Genomic DNA, 24,356 nt, shown 5'->3' with positions numbered 1-24,356 from the left:
TGCGGCTCCACGCAAGCTGAAAACACTGACAAGAGTGAAAGCACCCAGCCCTAGACCGTGGGGTTTTTTTTGTCCCAATCCTGCATTTAGCAGGAGGGATCATAGAGCAGCACATGGCTTCTCCCGCATGGATTCACCCACATGGATATTCTAGTACTCTACTCATGCCGGGAAGTAAAGGGAGTAGCAGGCAGCATCCACGGCGAGGCTCACCAGGCGCCCTGCAAACCTGGAAAGAACTGGGTGGCACACGCCAGACCGCAGCTGAGCAGAGACAAAGCTGCGAAGCCCAGCGTCCAGCACACTGAGAAAAGCAAAGGCCCTGGATGCTGCACCGGGAGATGTCACGTGGAAGGTCAGGGGACAGCGTCTCCCTGCCCACAGCCTCTGGAACCCGCTTCCTGAACCATCAGCCCGTCTCTTTAGAAGCCGTAGCCAGAAACGGGAGCCTGTGCGGGCTTCGATCTGGAAAGTGAGTTTTCCTCTGTGCAAAACAAAAGATCTAAAGCAGACACTTCCCGTGTGAAAGCTTTCTTTCCAATCCAGCCTTGAAAAGAGGAATCTTAATCCAACCATCTGCTTCCTCCACTTCTTGTCCACCTGGCTCTCGGATGCAGTAAAGTCTGAGGCAGAGGGAGCCGTGTGGCTCTGGGAACTTAGGGCCGAGGGTGCAGGACTCCAGCATACGTTTCCTGGACACACACACCCGGAACGGCCCAGAGCGGGAGTCCAGCTCAGCTGCCTCGGCCAGGCTGGCCCTAAGCTAAGACTTTCTGAACCTGCTGCTACCTGGGAGCTGGAAGGGGCCATGAAAGGGTGTGACCTGCTGAAAAGCATTGTGATTCTGAGCCCAAACCCTTCTGTTCTAGGCAGAAGAGTCCAGGCCAGTGAACCACTCAGCAGCTTCCAAGGCCATGAACTGAGCAAAGTGTCACCAGTAATCAGAGAAACGACACCCTCTCTCCTCAAACATGAAATAAGGCGATCGTACCCGGTGTGTCCGGGGCAGGGGAAGCCAACTCAGCAGAGGGAGATGGGGGAGGGTGACCGCGAGGTGTCTCACATGCGTCCACCTTCCGTGGATCCACCAGGAGCCGGCAAGTGCCGGAGAGCAGAGGGCATGGTGAGGCCGACTCCCCCAGGGAGCGGGCACGGACGGGTGGGCCCAAGACGGAGGACCGGCCAGCCCCGCCCCTGCCCCGTGCCACGGGCTTCTGCAGACAGGGCATCTCCACCTCAGCCTGGATCACAGCCACCCCGCCTGGGAAGCACACTGCGGGCGAGGAGGGACCACCCCCAATTGCAGGTCCTCTGGACGTCCCTGCGGCCCTCCTGGGACCAGCCAACACAATGTATCAAAAGCCTAAAAGCCCACACTGGCATGCCAGCCACCCTATCCTGCAGAAGCACCATTCCTCCCTCTTCACTGAGACCCCGCACCATGGGAAACTAGCAACGCCCACAGGGACTTTGGCAAGGGGAGCAGTGGACAAACCGACCCGTCCCTTGATGGAGCTGCACGTCCACAGCCACCGCACAGTGGTCACACGGGAGGCCCCCGGGCCTGCGCCACGGAAGGTACGTGTGTGCCACCTGTTTCCACATGATACGCACGCAGAGAACAGCCTGGAGGCGCCAGTCCGGGCCACGGCTGGTGGTCACTGTGGGGAGGGGGACACAAAGAGGCCTCTTCTCCCTTCACTCCACATATCTGTATGTCATCTGCACATCTCTCATGGACTGTTCTCAAAATGTGCTCGGTTATTCTAATGAAGAATCGCCGTTTGCCAAGAACGGAAAAAAAAATTTTTTTTCGAACATCATTTACCCTTTGATCCACGTCGAGGAGTTTATCTTAAAGAAACAGACAAATACTCCCGACGAGCATACAAGTGTGGGCATGTCATCAAAACGCTGTTCATCATAAAAGATGCAAACAGCCACGGCAGGAGAGCAGCCACATCACACAACCCTACAGAACGGGGACCACAGACCACGAAAGCCTTTACTGACAAAGAGAGACGCTCACCACCTCTCAAGTGCGACAAACTACGGAGAACGTCATTCCGTTTTGTGACAATACAGGGTTACGATATGTGCATAGATTAAATCCTGAAGGACTGTCCCCAAAACATTCCCAGTGATTATTTTTGCTTTGTGGCTTAACGTTTTCCAGTTTTCCCAATTATTTACATGCTCGCCATTGCCAAGCAGAGCATCCCAGCCCCTTCACTGCCCCCAGGCCCCTCCCTGGAGTAACTCTCGCCCCCACCCCACATCCACCCCTGAGGCCCTTCCAGCCCGTGCTGAGTGCCACCCCAGCTCAGTCACCCTCCCTCAGGACCCCGTGCTCCGCGGACAGACGTGCATTTCACCCGTAAGCCCACGAGGCAGTGAGTTCAGCTCGGGCACGGCAGGCCCTCTGCAAGCAGAAGAGAAGTCTTGCTGTGACAAGGTTGGCCTGCGGGCACTTTGGATCCCAACCCAGATTTGAGGAGGCAGCCCAAGTGTACACAGCGCTAAATTTCTAGAGGCCACCCCTGCCCCATGAGCCCGTGCTTCCAAAACTGACCCGTGTCCCCTGGAGTTGGACATCCCACCAGCCCCATTCCCGCACCTACCTTCTCTCGTTGTCGTCCAGGTGAGCAAAGAGCACGTTCTTGGAGATGGCTTTGGCCAGTGCCGTCATGGTCTTGTAGTCCTTGGGGATGACCTGCAGGGAAGCCCAGGAGAGTCAGACCTGTGGGCACCCTGGACCAGGGCCTGGACCCAGCTAGCCCTTTGGACCCTCCTTGACCCCGAGAAATCGGGCCACTCAGCCTTCAAGGTGTTATTACCAGTGAGGGTAGACAGAAATCTTGAAATGCTAGCTGCATGTCACAATTTTTGGAAATCTGAAAAATAAAGAAGAGACAAGGGGCCCAGAGTGACCTGAGAATTGGCGTATCGTCCAGAACTCGGGGTCTTGGTGGACAGACGCCGGTGGGCTTCAGAGCCTGTAAAAGATGCTACAAGGGGGCTACCCTGGTGGCGCAGTGGTTGCGAGTCCGCCTGCCGATGCAGGGGACACGGGTTCGTGCCCCAGTCCGGGAGGATCCCACATGCCGCGGAGCGGCTGGGCCCGTGAGCCATGGCCGCTGGGCCTGCGCGTCCGGAGCCTGTGCTCCGCAACGGGAGAGGCCACAACAGTGAGGGGCCCGCGTACCGCAAAAAAAAAAAAAAAAAAAAAAGATGCTACAAGGCCTCCAGGCCCTTGGATTATTATGTCTTTTGTTTTTATTTCTTTACTCCACTGGCTTTTTTTAGGTAATAAATACTTGTTGAAATATTTGAAAACTGGAAAAAAAAAAAAAAAAGATACCTTGACCCAAGGCTGGCTCCACCCTTTCAGGTGGTTATGGAAGGGGTGGGTAGGGGCCTGGACCTTGTTGGCCAAAATGTGGGTAAAAAGTCATCCCCACGCCCGCTGAGACCAGCCTGGAAAGCTCGAGGTGTGTCCAGTGAATCAACGCCCAGCTGACGACCAGCACTGGTATCTCCAACGCCAAGATTCCTCCCTCAAAAGACACCGAGGGGAGGCTGTCTGCACCGGCACGTGACCCCCACCTCGTGCTCAGCTGCCCCGAAATCTCTTCCAGGCTGGGGGCGGGTGGTGACGTCGGGACCCCACATGTGGGTACGCCGCATCTAAAACCATGGAACCCTTTACAAAGAGATCCCTGAGGGGCAGGATGGAGCCCCCTGAAAAGCCACTCCAGCTCCAACAATTGTGCAACAGCTCGGACGTGCAGGCCTTGAGAGGAAGGTCTCTTCCTACACGCTGCACCCTCTCCCCTCCTATAACACCCTGGGTTACTGTGGTGACACGTCACACTTAGGGAACCAGCTGGGGGCCATCCTAGCAACTAAACCCACATGTCTGTCCTGTTTCCTTGGTTTTACCCAGATCCCACCCAGGCCACATGCAGCCGTCATGGCCCTTCAGCCCCTCTGGTCTGTGACAGTTTCTCCGAGGAGGACTGGCAGTGATTTTGCAGAACGTCCCTTCGTCTGGGTTTGTCTGGGGATCTCCTCCGGGCTGGACAGGGGTCCAGGGTTTTGGGAGGAAGAGGCCACAGAAGTGAAGTGCCCTGGTGGGCTTTTAAGCTGCACTCTTACTGGTTTTATTCCCTGATTATAAAAGGACTAAGTATTGGGGAGGGACTGGGCATGGTTGTTTCATGGGGACAGAGGTTCAGATTTGCAAGATGAAAACGTTCTGGAGATGACGGCGGTGACCGTGGCACAATGGTGAGAATGTGACCTGGATGCTAAACGTGGTTAAAGAGGTGCTGTGGCCCAACTGTCCCCAAATTCACGTGTCGAAACCCTAGCCCCCATGGTAAGGTGTTTAGTGATGGGGCCTCGGGAGGTGACTGGGGTTAGGTGGGCCCCCAAGACAGGATCCGCACCCTCGTAAGTCGAGACCTAAAGATCTTGTGCTCCCCACCCCGCCCGCCACGTGAGAACAGGCGAGAAGGCGGCCACCTGGGGGCCAGGAAGAGGAGAGGGTTCTCACCAGGAACCCACCCTGCCGGCACCTGGATCTTGGACTCCCAGCCTAGAGACTGTGAGAGGGTAAATGTCTGTTGTTTAAGCCACCAGTCTTTTGTTAACGGCAGCGTGAGCTGACACAGACGGTCAATTCTACTATGCACATTTTGCCGTATTTTAAAATAAATGTTTATAATAGGTCAAAAAGTAAAAATAAAAAAAATTTTTTTGAAGAGTAAAGCTGGCTGTAGAAATGCGTAAGATGGAATGGCAGGCATGTCCAAGGCAGGGCTCAGGGGCACACGCAGCCACCAGTGCTCTCGCACCGGGGAGGCCCCTGACAAAGGTGCGCCCTGCTCAGCGTGAGGGCCGGAGAGAGAGGGAGGGTGATGTCCGGGGGGAGGCGGGCTACCCCCAGGCGGCTCTGAGGTTGGGGTCCAGCCTCGAGGGTGAAGCCAGAATAGGACCCATGAGGCCCTGGACACGGGGCTCCCCCTCCCACACCCCACGACCTGGCCATCCCGCCCTGTCCCCAGCCTACTGGGGTCACAGAACCATGGGGGTGGGGTGGCCCCAAGAGAGCCTCAGGCAGGTACACACCGGGCTCAGGCCAGCCGGGACCACGACGACCTTCCGGAAGAAGAAGGGAGGCCAAGGCCCCGACGCCTGGGATGCGGGTTGGGACGCAGGGCGGCGTGGGGGGGGGGCGGGGTCAAGGCCCACCTTCCGCACGTAGGACACGGCATCCTCCTCTGTGTACACCTCAGCGCTCACTCCCCCACGCCGGTGCCGGGCTTGCACCACCGGGTTGGGCGGCAACGGGGACACTTCCTCATCGTGCGAGTCCGACTGGGAGGCTGACTTCTGCTGCGCCAGGATCTGTCGGTTTTCTTCCTGGAGGGGGGACAACGCAGAGCGGGTGAGAAGAGAGGCCACCTCGGCAGAACCCCAGAGTCCGTCCCGGGAGGTCACGGGGTCCCAGGAAGGCCGGGGACCTAGCGCGTCCCAGCCGGGCCCGCCCAACCCGCCTCCCTGGACTTCAAGGCTACCTCCAAGCCCACCTCTTCCCAGCCCACAGCCCTGCCGGCCACAGAGCCCTGGCTCCAGAAGGCTTTCTGTTCCTTCACACTTTGAGCAACGTGTCAAAGTTGCTACCAGACCCCAGAGCTCAGCCCACAGGGTCCGAGGCCCCGGCGAGCCTCTGAGGTCCCCCAGCCCCACCGGTCACCCGAGGGCAGGAAGTGCCCCCGCTCTGCTCACCAACGTGCAGGAAACAGGAGGTGGACGCATAACAGGGAAGCAAACCTCTCGTTTTCTTCCCGCACTTTTCTTTACTGCTTTTTAAAAACTGTTTACACACAGAGGGCGCAAAACCCAAAAAGTGCAAAGGTACATGGAGTGGCGGGGGCTCCCACAGCCGACTCTCCAGCTCCACTTCCCCAGAGCAACCTGGCGACCAGCTGGTCCCTGGATGGGACCGGGCTTCCCAGCACACGGCCCCGGATGGTCGCAGGAGGTACCAGCTCTATAAGCTCTTTGCACCTGCACACAACCCTACAGAACCACCAAAGCCAGGAGAGCAGCTCCGACTCACGCCAACACATACAGGGTCTTCATCCAACACCCAACGCTTCCAAGGCTGAGGAACAGCCCCAGGTGCCTCGTGGGCGGGAAGGAGGGGTCTCCCTGAGGGTCAGCTCTGGACACACCAGCAACCACCGATCGCTCCAGAACTGCCTTCCAAGTACTCACCTCGCCACTCCTCTGTTACCGTGACAACAGTCATCTCATCCTTTCTGAGACCAGCGCCAGCACCTCCCTGGAGCCAGGAGTCACTGGGTTATTTCCCACCCTTTGTGAATTACTGGGTGACACACCGGAAATGTGTTATTTACACTGTACGTTAATTCTACTCAAAGTTAAGACTGTCAGTAAGACTCCCACTTTTATGGAAATCATTACAAACGCCACGGACTGTTCTTGTAAACCACGAATTTTCACTATCAATCGAAATGTCGGTTGCATCTCAAGTGAGAGACTCTGGGCCTTTGCTCTTAGAAATTATTAAAAATAAGAACAGTAAGGGAATTCCCTGGTGGTCCAGTGATTAGGACTCCGTGCTCTCAGTGCCGAGGGCCCGGGTTCAATCCCTGGTTGGGGGAACTAAGATCCCAAAAGCCGTGTGGCCAGAAAAAAAAAAAAAAAAAAAAAAAAGAACAGTAAAATACACAAAAATGAGTCAGTGGGGTCTTAAAGCGGGATTTGGGAGACATGAGTGGGAAAGGCCCCTGCACTGCAGTGTAAACTGTTTATAGAGACACCGGGGCTCTGCCAGCACGCAGGAGAGAGGAACCAGCAGAGGCCCCGGGCCACCAAAGGACGTCCGGAAGGTCAGGCCATGTGGGAGTGCCCAGGCTCGGAGGTGATGGCGACACGGGGCAGAGACGTGGGCAGTGATGAAGGTGAGGTCGGGAGGAAACAACAGGCTTCCCGTAGAAGCGAGGGAGCCGACAGGCGCTTGTCTCAGCAAACGAGGGGACTTCTCTTAAGTTGAGGTAAAATTCGCACAACATAAAATTAACCATCAGCCGTTTTAAAGTATGCAAGCCTGTGGCATTCGGTACATTCAAAATGTTACGCAAACCTCTCTAACAGCTAGACCCAAACGCTTCCTCACCCCAAAACACCCGGGTACCCCACTGGCAGCCCCTCCATGCCCTCCACCCAGGCCTAGCACCCACTAACCTACCTTCTGCCTCCGTGGATCCGCCCATTCTGGACATAGCCATGGACAGAATCATACGGTACGCGCCCTCCCGTGCCAGACTTCTCCCACTCGGCACACTGTCTTCAAGGAGCACCCATGTTGTGGCAGGTGTCAGCACGTCTCTCCTTTTGGTGGCTGAATCGTACTCCGCTGTGTCACATCTCGATGATCCAGTGAGCTGGTGGACGTGGGCTGGCTCCACCCTTTGGCTGCTGTGAGTAGCGCTGCCATGGACGTGAGGGTGCAAGTGTGCGTCCCGGTGCTGTGTTCAATTCTCGGGGATGCCCCTGGGGCAGGAATGCTGGGTCCCACGGGGTCTCGTGCTCAGCTCAGTGAAGAACCTCCCAGCGCTCTCCACCAGCCGCTCCCAGCAGCAGTGCCATCCCCCAACACCCTTTGCCACTTTCTGTGTGTTGGTTTGATTTTGATCTGGCCGACGCTGAGTTGGGCTCTGGACACACTGACTTCGAGATAACGGAGCGACCTGGCCTTGGGAATGGCCTACAGACCCTACAGACAGTGGCTGCCCCAGGGTCCACAGTCACGGTGAGGACCCCAGGCTCCCTGTGCAGCCACCAGAAGCCATTTGTCTTCAAGAAAGCCGCGGCCCAGGCCTTGTTCTCCTGGACCCGTAAGCAGCCCTGTCCCGGCGCGGAGATGACTTCCCGTCTCTGGGAGCAAAGGGTCAAATGAGGCAGGATACAGGTGGTTCAAAACACGAAGCCACTTCAGGGGATTTTGAGAGGACACGGGGGGGCCGGGAGCCAGGGCCCCCAGGGCGCAGTGGGATGACCGCCCCCAGGCTCTGCCTCGACCGTGCCAGACCGTTACTTCTGGATGGCATCCCTCTCCCACCCCGGGAGATTCCAGGAAAACCTCTAATTCTCAGAGCTCCCCTTTCCTGTCTCCTGTTTTCACGCTGCTGAGTTGTCTTGGCTGCGAATGGTAGAGGGCACGGGGTCAGGGCAGGCGATCCAGGCCAAAGGAATCTTCATAACACGAGTGTGGGAACAGTGTTTCCAGAAAGCTCCGCAGCCAGAATCTGCCCCAAAACGCGTAAGGCAGCTCCAGGGACCGTCCCCGTCCTGCCCTCGGGACCCAGAGTTCCCTGGGCCACGAACGATGTGCTTCATCACCTTCTGACCACGTTTTCCTACACGAGGGGTGAAATGCAGGCTTCCAGCCTGAGAAGAGACAACACGGAGGGGGGGTCTAGGGAGACTTTCCAGAACTGAGCTGACCCCCCACACACAACAGCACACACACCTGGGAGCCTGGGACAGTGGAATCCCTCCCCTCTGCTCCCCTCCCTGTCTGGCTGGGCAAGGACACCGGCTGCCCCATCCCTCGTAGGGGATTCCTAGGGTGAGGGACGTCCCGCGTAGGGGATACCTAGGGGTAAGGGACGTGTCCAGGGCACCCAGCCACCCAGCGGCAAGGCAAGAAGAGAAACACAGAGCTTCGATCATTTATTGAGCACCTTCTGTATACCAGGCCTCAGACAGAAAATGCAACAGGGAAAAAGGCATAGTTCTTTCATGAAGGAGGTTACTGTTAGAGCTCAAACAGGACAGAGATGGTGGTCACAGCAAGACAACGGGTGAGCACCACCGAAGGACCAGGTAGGTACGAGGGGCTGCACCAGCAGTGGCAGGCTCTTAGACCATCCTCAGCAAGGAGGAGTCCAAGAGGGCTTCCTGGAGGAGATGCCTCCTGAGTCCACCCAGATGAGAAGAGCTGAACCAGGGGACGTGGGCAGTTCTGAGCTCACCCCTTGCCCCCCTCCTCCCCAACCTGTGGCAAATTACAGTTTGTGTGTCTCTTCATGACGTGGCAGCCCTCTCCAATGTTTGTTTCATCCACCTCTTCAGAGTCAGACTCTGATCTTATTGTCTGCTATTTCTTCGATTTCTGCTTCATTAACTTCTGCTTTTACCCTTGTAATTTTGCTCGTTTCTGTCTTGCTGTCTTCCTCTATTCCTGGCTTCTCAGGTGGCACCTGGGCAGTAGGTTGAAAACGGTCCCTCAAAAATTTATGTCCACCCAGAACCTCAGAGAGTGGCTTTATTTGGAAATAACTCTTCACAGATACAATCAAGTTAAGACAAGGTCATCCTGGATTAGAGTGGCCCTAATCCAACGATGGGTGTCCTTATAAAAAGAGGAAGTTTGGACACAGACACACAGGGCCGAACACAGGGGCAGTCTGGTGATGCGTCTGCCAGTAAAGGGCAGCCCCCAGAAGCTGGGGGGGAGGGGCTGCGGCGGACCCCGCCCCCCGTCAGAGCCCCCAGAAGCGACCACCCCAAAGCCTTGATTTGGGGCTTCTGGCTTCCAGAACTGTAAATAGCTGTTTTAAGCTGCCCATTTTTTGACAATTTGCTATGGCACCCTAGGAAACTAAGACACACAGCTCATCAATTTATCATCTTATTTTCTAATGAAGCTATAAATTTTCCTCTGAGTACCAATTTTGCTGCATTCCACATGTTTTGACATGCAATGCTTTTATTGTCACTCAACCTAAATATTTCCTAATTTTTTATCATGACAATCTTTAACTGATAAACCATGCAAAAGCTCACTATTGATTTCCAAATGTATGGAGAGGTTTCTGGCTCTTTCTCTTTTTTTCTGGCTATCTTTTTATTAATAATTTGTAACTTTATTGGGTTATAGTCAAAGGATTCGGTTTCTGAGTGAGAAGAAGACTTAAACTCATCCTGGGATCCCTTGAAATAACATGTTGCACTGGGTACTTCATTCTCAAATTCTAAAGTTCTGATTTACACACACCTTTCTAGGATCTCCGATGTAACCGGATGAACACAAGGCAGATGCCGTGTCCTCCCCAGTCACGGCCCCGCTGTCACACAAGCTCGGATGGGAAACGCTGTGCTTCCCAGGGAGCTCACCACCACGTCCTCAGCACCCGGAACAGTGCCCAGCACAGAGCAAGTGTTCAGTAAATACTGGTGAGATGAATGAATGAATGAATGAATGAAACCTTTTGGGGGAACTGGTATAACCATCAGTGGGTGCTCTGAGCTTCATAATCCTATTTCTTAAAATACATCCTAAGGAAACAATGAGAGGTATCAAACAGATATCTGTACCAGAATGGCCCTTGCAGTGCTTAAAAAAAATTTTTAATCCAACAATCAACAATAAGAGATTGCTTAGGGCTTCCCTGGTGGCACAGTGGTTGAGAGTCCGCCTGCCGATGCAGGGGACACGGGTTCGTGCCCCGGTCCGGGAAGATCCCACACGTCGCAGAGCGGCTGGGCCCGCGAGCCATGGCCGCTGAGCCTGCGCGTCCGGAGCCTGTGCTCCGCAACGGGAGAGGCCACAACAGTGAGAGGCCCGCGTACCGCAAAAAAAAAAAAAAGAGATTGCTTAAATCAAGTTAGAAACATCTATGTAACAGGATATGCTGCACCATTAAATCATACTTTTAATATATTTAGTAATCATGTAAAGTTTGGTTTAAAACACCAAAAAGCAGGATTCAAAACTATATATAGTCAGGGAATTCCCTGATGGTCCAGGGGTTGGGACTCCGTGCTTTCACTGCCGGGGCCTGGGTTAATCCCCGGTCGGGGAACTAAGATCCTGCAAGCCGCACGGCGCAGCCAAAAAAAAAATTATATATAGTCAAGAGAATGAAAAGAGAAGTCACGAACTGGGAGAGAATATTTGCGAAACACATATGTCTAAAAAAGGACTTGTATGCAAAATGTACAAAAAGCTCTTAAAACTCAACAATAAGAAAACAACCCCATTGGAAAACAGGCAAAAGATCTGGACACGTCACCAAGGAAGATCCCCAGATGGCAAATAAGCACAGGAAAGATGCTCCACCTCATATGTGTTCAGGGAAACATGAATTAAAACAGCAGTGAGGGGCTTCCCTGGTGGCGCAGCGGTTGGGAGTCCGCCTGCCGATGCAGGGGACGTGGGTTCGGGCCCCGGTCCGGGAAGATCCCACGTGCCGCGGAGCGGCTGGGCCCGTGAGCCATGGCCGCTGAGCCTGCGCGTCCGGAGCCTGTGCTCCGTAGCGGGAGAGGCCACAACAGTGAGAGGCCCGCGTACCGCAAAAAAAAAAACAAAAAAAAAACCAGCAACGAGACACCACTACACACCTATCAGAACAGCCAAAATCCAGACGGTGACGACACCAAAGGCTGGCGAGGGTGTGGAGTGGCAGGAACCTCATCCGTGGCTGGCGGGGATGCACAATGGCACCGCCACTTTGTTTTTTGTTTGTTTGTTTGTTTTTGTCTTGTTTTTTTTTGCCGCGCCACACGGCTCGTGGGATCTGAGTTCCCCGACAAAGGATTGAACCCAGGCCCTCGGCGGGGACAGCGTGGAGTCCTGACCTCTGGACGACCGGGGAACTCCTGGTGCAGCCACTCTGGAAGACAATCTCGTGTCTGTCTTTATGCAACCCAGCAATTGCACTCCTGGTATTTATCAAAATGAGTTAAAACTTACATCACATAAAAACCTACACACGGACCTGTAGAGCAGCTTTATTCACAACTGCTAAAACTTGCAAACAACCAAGACATCATTCAGCAGATCATCGATAAATAAACCTGGGGTCCATCCAGACAATGGAACATCATTCAGCAATAAAAACAAATGAGCTATTATTAAGTCATGAGAAGACGTGGAGGAAGCTTAAGTATGTATCACTAACTGAAAGAAGCCAGTCTGAAAAGGCTAAACGCTGTAGCTAGAAAAGGCGAAAACTATGGAGACAGTGAAAGGATCAGGGGTTGCCGGGGGCTGGGGGGAGGGGCGAACAGGTGGAGCAAAGGGGATTTTTAGGGCAGTGGCGGCTCTGCATGACGCTATGATGCCGGAAACATGTCGCAGGTCCAAACCCACAGAGCGCACACAAGAGCGAACCCTCAGGGGCGCCGCGGACTTCAGTCAACAGTAGCGTATCAGTGGTGGCTGTCATTCCCTCGAAGCGCTGGTTGGTGCTCTGAGGCCCGTCTGGGCCTGGGGACGACCCCGGCCACCAGTGTCTCCAGCCACCCCTGCACCCCCAGCCTCAGCCTCCCGCAGAGCTCGCTGCCTCCACCACCCTCCGGCAGACCTTGGGGCCGGCTGCCCGGTCTAAGAGCGCCCAGGACCCTCCCATCCGCACTCAGAACCCTGGGAACCCCAGCCCCCGCACCCCAGCTGCTCTGCAAACCCTCCTCATTCCACCTTCCCAGTGCCCCACCCACTCGGCCTCCCGGACACCCGCCCCTCAGTGAAGCAGACATCGCGACGACCAGGGAAGAAACCATCGGGGCCAAAGGTATGGGGGCACCCACTTTCTTTTCCTTTTTAATTTCAAAGACTTGGTTTCCCTAAGTAGTTATAGGTTCACAGCAAACATCACAGGGAGGCACAGAGACTTCCCACACGCCTCTTGTCCCCTCGCTCGCACACCCTCCCCGGGGCCTCTCTACGCTGCAGAACGGGAGCCACCAGAACACACCCAGACTACAGCCTGGACCACCGGTCCCCGCGCCCTGCCACCTCCAGACGGCCTCCAGCCCGCCCCAGCCTCCGGCCCACCCAACGCTCCAGCGACCGCCTCCGCGGCTCCAGCCTTCCACGGCTCCGGGGTGGCACGAGCTGCCCCCGGCATTAGCCGCCAAGCCCATCGTCCCGAGGACAAGCCTTCGTCCAGAGAGCGTGCTCCCCGAAGACGGCCCCACGGTAACCCTCGCCACCCGCAGGGCACGGCCTCCTGTCGGCCCCCAGGCTGAACGTGGACTCACCCCTTCCACCCTGGCTTCCCCGGTGGCCCCCCGGCACCGGAAGGCCGGGGCAGTCAACGTGCCGGGGGGACGGACCGCCCCTCCAAGACCCTCGGGAGTTCAGTGTAGTCCCGCCGATGGACGCCTCTGTCTGCCACCAGAATGACACATGCAGTGCTGGTCACCAGGAAACACAGGCTGGTCCTCCATACAGTCACCGGACGTATCTGATGCCCAGTGTAGACCACAGCCACAGGAAGGGCCACAGGAAGGGCCATGTGGGCCCTGACAGAATTCACTTCCAGGGAAGCCGCGGGCCGGGTTCTCCCCAAGAGAAACACAGCGTAACTTGCTCGTTTCATTAAAGGTACAGAGTGAGCCTGGGTCACCAGCTGTCTGACCAACGGACCAGAGGGAAGCCACCGCTGCACCAGGAAGGAGAGCCTGCTGGATGAGGCATCTATGGCCACAAAAGAGAGCAGAGTGGCGTCGGCGAGGACTCGGGAAAGGGTGGGGGGCTCAGGGTCGCAAGACCACAAGCTCACCGGGTCCTTGAGGAGCAGATGGGCGACAAGATTCAACAGCCGTAAACACAAACAGACACTAAGCCCCCAGAGCCCTTCCTGAAATACCTGCATAGTTACCCATTTTTTCTTTTAAATCATTTCCTTGGCATAAAGGTGGTTTCTGGAGCGGAAAAAAACAAAAAAACCTGAAAGCCATCAAACACAAAACGATGGAAATAAAGTAGAAACGATGACGCATCCACGTCATAGAAAACTTTACAGCCACAAGAGGCCACAGAAATGCTACTAATACAGATGCAAGGCAACATGAGTGCACTTAATGCCATTGAAATGCACCCTAAGAAAAGGCCAAAATGGCAAATTCTATGTCGTGTGTGTTTTACCACAATAAAAAATGCTACCAAGAAGAAAAAAGCAAACAAAAACTGCACATATATACAATTATCCACATCCGTATGTAAGCGTGTCCTGCGGGTCCAGAAAAGTCCTTGGGAAAATGTAGGGCGGGTACGTAGGTGCAGGGTCACGGGCACACTTGTATAAAGTAATCTTTCCTGCACAATTTAAAATCCACTGTTAAAGGGATTGATGACTTTTATCATCACACGATCCGCCACAAGACTGAATCCTGGAGAAGCTCCAAGGCTGTGTTTGGCCGGCGGGTATGGACTAGCTTCCCCCCTCAAGCCTCCACCCTGGAATAAGGCCACCTCCTCACCGGCTCACTCACGGAGGCCTGGGCACTGGGTGCCACACCCCGGCCCAGGCAGCACCCCGAGAGCTGGGCCATCCCCACCAAGCTGTGCCGGCAGCTGCAGCCTCTGTGCTTATCAAGGCCTCACACACACGCCTCCTGCTCTCCACACAAGTGGAGCAAACTGCTCCTCCCCAGGCTTCCGGCCTGGCCAGCCTCCTGCAGAGAGAGGGGCCCGGGACCCAGCACACCGTGGCCCCAAAGCCAGAGCCTTTCCTGCTCCCAGGCTGAAGCAGCTCCCTGGTCACCGTGCTCAGCAGACGCAGCAGGAAATGAGACCCCCCGGGGGGTCTCAGGACACCTTCAGGCACTTTACTTTTGGGGATCCCAGGTCCATTTGAACATCCACTGCAAACACTGGGGACGTTCTCCCCAGTAAAATGCACCCGCCTATAAAAGCTTGCACACGATTTCAGAGAATCCACCAAATCAGCCCCGAAGCCTGGAACCTAGGCCTTCCAAGTCACCCTACCTCTTCCAGACCTCGGTCCTCAGCTGTCAAAGGCAGGTAATAACTTGCCTCTCCAGGCAAGAATGATCAATGAATCTTCCTAAACCCCTGTGCTCGCCCCAGCCTCTCCCCCAAGCTCCAAACTCATAGCCTCTTTGACAACTTGAGCACATCCAAAGCCTCACTCTTAATTTTTTCCTGTCCAACCCTGTCTCCGTCACTTCCCACTGGCCCCTTCTTGGCTCAGGACTTCACTCAGGCCTCGGACCAAACCCAAGGAGTCACGGCCCATGCCTCTTTCCTCACCCCACCCCCAATCCACCAGCAAGACCGGAAAGGCCCCCCAAAGAAAACGGCCCACCTCACCCTCTCACTCCACCCCCAGGGGACAGGAGCGCCCTCACCCCTGCCAAGTCTAACAACCAAAAGCATCTTGGCCACTGAAATGTCCCCTGGGGGCAAGAGGTCCCCCGCTGAGACCCTCTGCTCTAGTTTCACTCTGCAGCCTCAGCTCGGGTCTGGCCTGGACCCTGCCTCTGGCCTCTTAATGGGCTCCCTGCCTTGGTCCGGCGGAGAAGTCCCGTCCTGTGAGACATGTCACCTGGCTGGGGTCATCTGTGAACAAGTAGAGTTAAATGAGGATGTACTGTCACCCACCTGACCCTCCCTCTTCAAACGTGCAGGAAACAACCACCCCCCACCCCCCTGCTCCAGTCCCCTGTCCTCTGTGCACAGGCCAGCGACTGGACTCCTCCCATACGTGGCGACCTCGGAAGTAACCAAAGATTAAAGCCACGTCGCCATGTTCACCTATCAACTAAAAAACAGGTTTTTATTTATTTTTTTAAGGTTCATTTATTTATTATTTATTGGCTGCGCAGCACGCGAGATCTTAGTTCCCCAACCAGGGATCGAACCCACACCCTCTGTGTTGGAAGGGTGGAGTCTTAACCACTGGACCGCCAGGGGAGTCCCTGAAAAACAGGCTTTTAAATTAAAACAGCCAAAGCTGACTAGGGTGGGTGGCTACAAGCACACTGTCTGGTGGGGCTTGAATCAATGCTGCATTTGGAGAGCTCCTTGACAACACCAACAAGACTTCTGTGACCTGGTAATTCCACCTGGAATCTCAATAATTCCATCTCCGAAAAGCTGTACTAAACACTACTACATACAGGAAAAAAAAAATCTATGTACAAATATGTCCCTGTGGCATTATCTTTTTTAATACATCTTTATTGGAGTATAATTGCTTCACAAAGCTGTGTTAGTTTCTGTTGTACAACCAAGTGAATCAGCCATATGCATACATATATCCCCATATCCCCTCCCTCTTGCGTCTCCCTCCCACCCTCCCTATCCCACCCCTGTAGGTGGCCACAAAGCACGAGCTGATCTCCCTGTGCTGTGCGGCTGCTTCTCACTAGCTATTTTACATTTGGTAGTGTATATATGTCAGTGGTACTATCACTTTGCCCCAGCTTCCGCTTCCCCCCTACCCTGTGTCCTCAAGCCCATTCTCTATGTCTGCGTCTTTATTCCTGCCCTGCCACCAAGTTCATCAGTACCATATTATTTAGATTCCATGTATATGTGTTAGCACACGGTATTTGTTTTTCTCTTCCTGACTTACTTCACTCTGTATGACAGACTCCAGGTCCATCCACCTCACTACAAATAACTCAATTTCGTTTCTTTTTATGGCTGAGTAATATTCCATTGTATATATGTGCCACATCTACTTTACCCATTCATCTGTCAGTGGGCATTTAGGTTGCTTCCATGTCCTGGCTATTGTAAATGAACATTGTGGTACATGTCTCTTTTTGAATTATGGTTTTCTCAGGGTATATGCCCAGTAGTGGGATTTCTGGATCATATGGTAATTCTATTTTTAGTTTTTTAAGGAACCTCCATACTGTTCTCCATAGTGGCTGTATCAATTTACATTCCCACCAACAGTGCAGGAGGGTTCCCTTTTCACCACACCCTCTCCAGCATTTATTGTTTCTAGATTTTTTGATAATGGCCATTCTGACCAGTGTGAGGTGATACCTCATTGCGGTTTTGATTTCCATTTCTCTAATAGTTAGTGATGTTGAGCATCTTTTCATGTGTCTCTTGGCCATCTGTATGTCTTCTTTGGTGAAATGTCTATTTAAACAGATGGAGAAATATACCACATTCTTGGATTGGAAGAATCAATATTGTGAAAATCACTATACTACCTAAAGCAATCTACAGATTCAATGCAATCCCTGTTAAACTACCAATGGCATTCTTCACAGAATTAGGACAAAAAATTGTATGGAAACACAAAAGATCCCAAATAGCCAAAGCAATCTTGAGAAAGAAAAATGGACCTGCAGTAATCAGGCTCCCTGACTTCAAACTATACTACAAAGCTACAGTAATCAAGACAGTATGGTCAACAGAAACATAGATCAGTGGTACAGGATAGAAAGCCCAAAGATAAACCCACTCACATATGGTCACCTAATTTACAACAAAGGAGGCAAGAACATACAATGGAGAAAAGACAGCCTCTTCAATAAATGGTGCTGGGAAAACTGGACAGCTACATGTAAAAGAATGAAATTAGAACACTCCCTAACACAATACACAAAAATAAACTCAAAATGGATTAAAGACCTAAATGTAAAACCAGACACTATAAAACTCTTAGAGAAAAACACTCTTTGACATAAAACCACAGCAAGATCTTTTCTGACCCCCCCCCCCAGAGTAATGAAAAGTTTAAAAATAAATAAATAAACAAATGGGACCTAAGTAAACTTAAAATCTTTTGCACAGCAAAGGAAACCGTAAACAAGATAAAAAGACAACCCTCAGAATGGGAGAAAGTATTTGCAAATGAAACAATAGACAAAGGATTAATCTCCAAAACATACAAACAGCTCATGGAGCTCAATATCCAAAAAACCAACAACCCAATTAAAAATGGGTGGTGTTATTTTTAATATTAAAACACTGGAAACAACTCAACTGTCTAATCATGAGGAAAACATTGAGAAAACTTTTCTGGATCTTCTCAACACATTACACAATCACTTACACTGAGGACCATGAAGAATGTATAACAAATGAACAATATAAAATTGCATCCGTAACATGATTCCAACTATGTTTCAAAACCACAATGCACGGTTGGGGGGGAACAGGTGGAAAGGACTCCAGGTGATTTCTACTTCTTCTTTCCACTTTTGAACTTTTCAATTTTTCTTTAAAAGGCATGTATTACTTTAAAATGTGTTTTAACAGACTGTTCTAAAGGGAAGAAATAAATCCATTCCTTTGCGTTACGGCTACCTCTGTCCACAGGAGTGCCCATCAGAAGTAAAACACCGCTGAGCTCGGCGACACAGAGGTGCTTAAAACAGACCTGGGCCCCAGCTGGGGTCCCGTTCAGTCCCCAGAGACAGGTAGGTCGTGATACAAAGACCACGAGGAGTAGCCTGAGGTCACCCCAGAGAGAGATCTGGGTGGCCAGGGAGGAAGGCAGGAGGCGTGAGGCGGGGAGGGAAAGCTGGACGGGACCACAAGAGGCTCCTGCCCCAGCCTGCTGCTTCCTAGCCCCGAGCCCCCAGGATGAACCAGGAAGGGGGTGAGAGCTGTCATCCACGCAGGAGTGAGCTGGGCGATTCCCTCCTCAGGAGAGAGGGGGCGGGTGTGGCACGTACTCCCCCCACATGTCTGAGGGGCAGGCCAGCGAGGGAATCTGACCTCCAACGGCCCGCCACACTCTCTATCAGGGCTGTTTCCTTTTACCCCAGTGCCAATGGCATCTCTAACCAGTCCCCGAAGTTGAGAACAGCCAGCGACCCCACAAGCTATAGTCACAGCCAGCAGTTCCCAAACGTCCGCACCACCTTCCAGGAGGCCTCCTGAGACCCTGGGCCACTGGAAGAAGAGAGGATTTCCGTGGCGGGAATGAAGCCACCGTGGCCTCCTGCCCACCTCCCCGCAAAGAGCCGCAGGAGGCCGTCCCGCGGGCGCCCCGCCCCCTCCTGAGCACGCAGGCAGCGGAGGGGAGGCCCGACGGGGCTTCGGCGCCATACACACACCCCTGCACCAGCTAGGGGGTGGGCGGGGGGAGGACCGGGTGCTGGAGCCACTAACCTTCTCCAGCTTCTCGAAGTGCTCCCGGAGGAACCTCATGGGGCGCTCGGGCTTGGAGATGCAGAGCTGCACGATGCAGTCCTTGAGCACCTGCTGGGCGCCGTGCTTCTGCACGTAGAGCTCGCAGCCCCTCAGGCCGTCGTCCTCCTCCAGCTGCTGAGCCGATGGCGAGGCCATGGCGACCCGCTGCCCGCTTCCTGCGGAGGAAAACGCGAGTCCTGCCGACCTCGGAGGGGCAGGACTCCGGCCTGGGAACACGCGTCTTACACGCATCGTAAGGTTTATCTGTTGACCGACGTGACCTGGTGACACGCCAGGCGTTTTATTCTGCTGCTGTCAAAGGCCTCTCACCCTGGGGGCAAAGCTCAACTCTAAACAGATGCTCGCGGGGATGGAGGGGGATCCGGCGGGTTCCGGGCGCGGCTGAGAAACCTGACGACGGAGAAGCGGGGCCCTGCGTGTGCAGCCCAGGCGTTTATGGGGTCTCACTTGCGTCCGTCCCTCCCCCTTTGGAGGACAGTGTGTGCCTGGAGCGCCCTCCGCGAGCTCCCGGGGAGATGGCGGGGGGACGTGGGGAGCTCTTACAGGCTCCACCGGAAAAGAAAGGGAAACAAAAACAAACGAAGCTCCGCGGACGGGCCTCCTGGGAAGATGAACCCGGCGAACAATGGCAGGGCCGCGCGTTCGGCCCGCGCTCGGCCAGGTCACAGTGACGGCCCGGAACCCGGCCAGCCCGCCAGCGCCGAGCACGCAGCCCGGCCTCCCCGGCCCCCCAACCCCCCAGTCCCCCGACCACGGTTTCCGGCCCCGAACCGGCCAAGGGGGCGGGGGCTCCCCGAAGGCCAAACTTCCTGGGGCCTCCCGGCCGGCGGGGGTTTCCGGAACAGACCCCTCCCCAGACCCGCGTACCTGGATGCGCGGCGCCGGAGGCCGGAGGCGGCTGCGCGGGGACGCGCGGGCGCGGGGACGGCGGGCGAGCGGGTCCCGCACTGCAGCGGCGCCGCCCTCCGTCCGCCCCCGCGCCGCGCCGATCCACCCCCAGCCCCGCCGCCCCCTTCCCGCCGACCGCGCTCCAGGCCTTCCCCGACTCCCCGCTTGCCCTCCCCGCCCCATCTCACTCCCGCCCCCCACCCCGTCTATCTCCCACATCCCCAGGACCCACCTCTCCCTCCCCCCTAGATTTCCCCTCACCGGCAGCCTACCCCGTCCCCTCCCTCTTTCCCCCTCCTCCCTCTTTCTCCTCCTCTTCCCTCCCCCCCCCCGCCCCTCCCCCGCCCCCACGGCATTCAGGCTGCACAGACAGACCCACAGATCCATGTGAAGCTGCGCGGCTGGACCAGGACCGCTGCTACCGCCCCGCAGGCTCCCTCCTCACACCTCCACCCCCTCCACTGGAGCCCCTGCGATTGCCCGGATTGTCCGCCCTGGCAGGTGGCAGCCACCTGCTGCCTTGGGGTGATGGCCTCCCCCACCTTCACACCTGGGGTGTCACATCTGCATGTCACAGGGCCTGCATTGGTGGCCAGGCAGGTCTAGGCTACTCCTTTTCTTGGTTAAGGGCACCAGCTTCACCCAGATGCCCCAGGGGGAAATCACAGGGTCATCCTAAATTCTTCCCACCACCCATGGGCTTCCAGGAGATCAGAGGCCATCACAGCCCCTAATCCACCAGCCCAGGCCTGCAGGAAAGGGAATCACCCTTATTTTCCTGTTGCCTAAAGTCATGTTTTGCTCCCATTCTGCCAGGGTGGTGGTGGAAACATCATCTCGGGCAGTTGGGGGTCCCCAACGCTTTACCTGGAGCAGTCTGAATACCAGGAGATGGGGTAGGGATCTCAGGCCTTTAAAGGGGAAGACCTCTGCTCTCCCACCCATACTGCCCCGTCCACAAAGACACATTGCAGGGTGGCCGGCTGCCCCGCACGCACCCCAACAGGGCTGACGCTGACCCAGCTTCTTCCTGACGGCTTGAAGCGAAAGGAAGAGGATGTGCTCAGATGGTCAGACTAGGAGCTCCTTCCTGCCTCTTCATCCCCTGCCCTCGGCGTGCCTCCTGGCCCATCCCCACCTCAGGTACAGTCACACCTGTCCCATCACACTTATTGCAAGAGTCATTTTCGGGAACTGAAGTCCAGTCTCAACTGAATCAAAACTTTATTCCACAACTAATTTAAACCGTTGGCTGTTTCTCCGCTCCACCTGCCCGATTGCTCAGACCTCCTCTCCCCGCTTGCTGCCCCTCCCCCCCGCCCCCCAGTTACTGCTGACTCCTCAGGGTGGCCTGGTGAAGAGGATGACAAAAAATTAGGGCCAGGTTTCACTTGACGGACTTGGCGGGGGGGCATATGCTCCAGGGCTGGCTTTTGTTCTCGGAATCTCCTGGGGTGCTCCAGGGATCTCTGCAGGGACCTTCCCCCTGCACGGTTCAGTGGGAGGGGGAGACCCTCTCCAAGGATGGCCTTCTAACCCCGAGCCCCCCCTCCACACACATAGCCTCCTCCTGGCAGGGAGCCCCCTGGACCACGTCTTGCAAGACAAGGAGCTCTCCGGGTTCAGGGCCTGGCGGTCGGCTCAGTGCACCAAGCCCACCAGAAACTTGGTTCCTCCACCTCTCTCAGCTGTGGCTGGACGAGCCCCATCCTCCCACCACCACGGTGGCAGCTCCCACCAGCCTGTCCCCAGCAGACCCTTCCAGGCCACTCAGGTAGCTACTTCAGAGGCCCTGCCAGCCGGGGGCTACAAGCAGGCTCTCCCTAAGAACTCCCTCCCCACCTTCCTCAAGGAGTAGTGTGGGGCCAGGTCCCCCCGCCCGTGGCCCAGCCTGCAGACAAGCCCCTCCCATCTCTCCTGTGCCCCTGCCCCCTGCGTCGCCTGAGTGGGAGGGAAATGCTTCCAACACATCCAGCTCACTCACTGCTTCAAGGAGGGGAGCCAGGGACCCTCGAGAAAGCCTGGCCTCGCTCTGTGTCTGGGCCAGGCTGTGTTAACCAGTAAATGTCTGCATTGATGGCACAGCGGTTGTTTGCAGCTGATCCAAGTGGCTCCACCCTGAACGACACAATCCCTCCAGCCCTCTCCCTCCGTGATGGGGGGCGGCGAGCACAGGGTCCTGACTAGACCACCGGCAGCCAGTGGCCTTACGTGAGGACGGCAGGCATCCCCCTCATGGAGCAGGGACAGGAAACCGTGTGGACCAGTGATGCCATACACAGCTAGGTCGATGTCGCCACCGCTGGATGGTGACAAGTCCCGGTTTATTGGGTGTCCTGAAAACATGCAATGGTGATCATGTCATCATTCAGAAGTCCCAGCAAGTTGTGCTGGTCTGTGTGTCCCCGCCACCCACAGGGAAGGACCCACCCCAGCACAGCCAGCAGAAGGGCTTCATGTGCCCCAGCCCCGAGGTCCTCACCTCAGCCCTGGAACCCGAATCACCATGTCTTGCAAAGGTCCAACTTCAAAGCCACATTATTTTCCAACCACCCCTCTCCCCTGCCCCAAACTCCTGGCTCTGCCAAGTCCAGTTCACCCAGCAAGACTCAACAGGGACATTGCTTCTGCGGGGAACCCTCCCTGTGGCTCCCACACCTGAGGGCCAGGTTGGGCCCTGGGGTGCCGCCCAGGACTCCCTGCAGCTGCAGCTCTATTCTAAGTGTGCCAGAGGCCATTTGCTGAACTTCTGTCCCCCCCATTCCCCCTTCCTGCAGGGCAAGGAGACAGATACCCGCTGGGGTGAGGAAAGGAGGGTTCTCACCCACCCGCCCAGCGCTGACGTGGGCCCTGCCACCTGACCAGTGTGGGGCCGTGGGGCGGGGCCGGGGGCTTTACCTGGAAGAGCCATCGAATCTCCCCACCCGTCTAGGTGGGTGTGGCTCTCAACCCCAGCTGACAGGAACTGAAGGGACCAGGGGTTGGGAGCAGAGCAAGAGGCCCAGGGTCAAGTCCCGTGACCAGCCACGTCCCTCATGGGGGAGCGAGCTAATTCCTCCCGGGAGCAGAGAGCCAACCTGGGGGGATGTGGGAGAGGAGCTGGGGTCAGGAGAGCAGGGAGCCCAGAGTGGGGATGAAGGGGAGGGACATGGCCTGGGGTGCGGCCGCAGGCTCCTGAGAGGCAGCAGGAACCAGTCAGTGCATCTAATCCACACACTGCTCCCGGGGATGGTTTGGGGGCGTGGCGGGTGGGCCCCAGGCCCATCCAAGGCACTCCCAGCAGAGGACCCAGCCCTCTGCGTGGACCCGGGGCCACCTTCAGGGGCCACAGCTGAGCCCTGCCTGGACTCCTGACCCACAGACCCTGAGGTGATCAGGGGGTGTAAGGTCCTGAGTTTATGGTGACTCCCCCAACGTCTGCAGAAAACAAAGCTGGTGACAACCTCAGGCAGCGAGGGCCGCCCGTCCCCAGGGCTCCATCATGCTTTCGTCTGTCCGTGACGAGTGTCTTCCCCCATCCGTGTTGTCCTCAAGCATCCTGCCCTCTGTTCCTCCCCGCACCTGCTCAGGGCGTCCTTCGATTGACTGACCCCCCTCCACCCCGCGCCCCGAGCGCCAAGCACTGAGCACCGGCTCCGCTAGGAGGAGGAGCTGCTGCGGATGCCGGGGACCCCGAGCGCCCCATGAGAACCGGCCGGAGGAGACAGCGAGTGAATGGACCAACCCAGCGCATCTGCTTACATCAGTTGATTATGCTGGCGAAACGACACACTTCACCACGTTTGTAACCAGGACACTGAACGAGGGGGTCCTGGAACAGACCTGAAGCTGCTTTTTCCTACCTTGGCCAGGTCTTTTTTTTTTTTTTTTTTTTGCGGTACGCGGGCCTCTCACTGTTGCGGCCTCTCCCGTTGCGGAGCGCAGGCTCCGGACGCGCAGGCTCAGCGGCCATGGCTCACAGACCCAGCCGCTCCGTGGCACGTGGGATCTTCCCGGACCGGGGCACGAACCTGCGTCCCCTGCATCGGCAGGCGGACTCTCAACCACTGCGCCACCAGGGAAGCCCTTGGCCGGGTCTTTAAAATGTATTCGGAGAAGGAGTTTCCTTCTCTGCTCCTGCCTATACATTTTGGCTCAAACGTAGAGAATTTCAAAGTTCTACTGTCATGTTAAGATATAAACCCAGGGTCAACTCGGTCATTGTAAGTGTCCAGAGCTATGAAATGATCATAACTCCAGCCTGACTTTAAAGTTAAAGCCTTTTCCTTCCTCTGGTGAGGCTGAGGCGGGAGGCGGGCCGGGAAAGGACCGAGAAGTTTTGCTTTTTCCCTCTTACCCCACCATCCACCTGCCCCAAACCTGACCTTGGAACAGCCTCTAGCAACTGGAATTCCCAGCCCAGGCCACTGAGCCAGGTGCCTCATGGAGATGGGATCATACAACACGTGGCCTTTCGTGCTGGCTTCTCTCACTGTGCTTAACGTGGTCGAGG

General features: G+C 55.6%; 1 protein-coding gene across 6 annotated transcripts in view; it reads right to left on the bottom strand.

The window, feature by feature from the left end:
- The window catches only part of PRKAR1B (protein kinase cAMP-dependent type I regulatory subunit beta), an 88,170-nt gene extending 68,296 nt beyond the window's left edge, over positions 1-19,874 (bottom strand). For 3 of the 6 annotated variants that reach the window (XM_032604895.1, XM_032604892.1, XM_032604894.1), the window contains exons 1-4: positions 18,935-19,689; positions 5,257-5,427; positions 2,838-2,894; positions 2,622-2,713 (exon numbers count right to left, since the gene is read on the bottom strand). In XM_032604895.1, coding sequence (XP_032460786.1) covers positions 2,622-2,713; positions 2,838-2,894; positions 5,257-5,427; positions 18,935-19,207 — 593 coding nt within the window. In that variant the 5' untranslated portion in view covers positions 19,208-19,689. Of the gene's footprint in view, positions 1-2,621; positions 2,714-2,837; positions 2,895-5,256; positions 5,428-18,934; positions 19,690-19,843 lie in introns of those variants that run through there. The other 3 variants (XM_032604897.1, XM_032604896.1, XM_032604893.1) reach the window with 3 other exon arrangements.
- Positions 19,875-24,356: the final 4,482 nt, after the last annotated feature.

The sequence above is a fragment of the Phocoena sinus genome, chromosome 15, assembly GCF_008692025.1.
Source record: "Phocoena sinus isolate mPhoSin1 chromosome 15, mPhoSin1.pri, whole genome shotgun sequence".
Taxonomy (NCBI): Eukaryota; Metazoa; Chordata; class Mammalia; order Artiodactyla; family Phocoenidae; genus Phocoena; species Phocoena sinus.
Note: the sequence above shows the minus strand (reverse complement) of the source record. Positions and strands in the feature narration are given on the sequence as shown.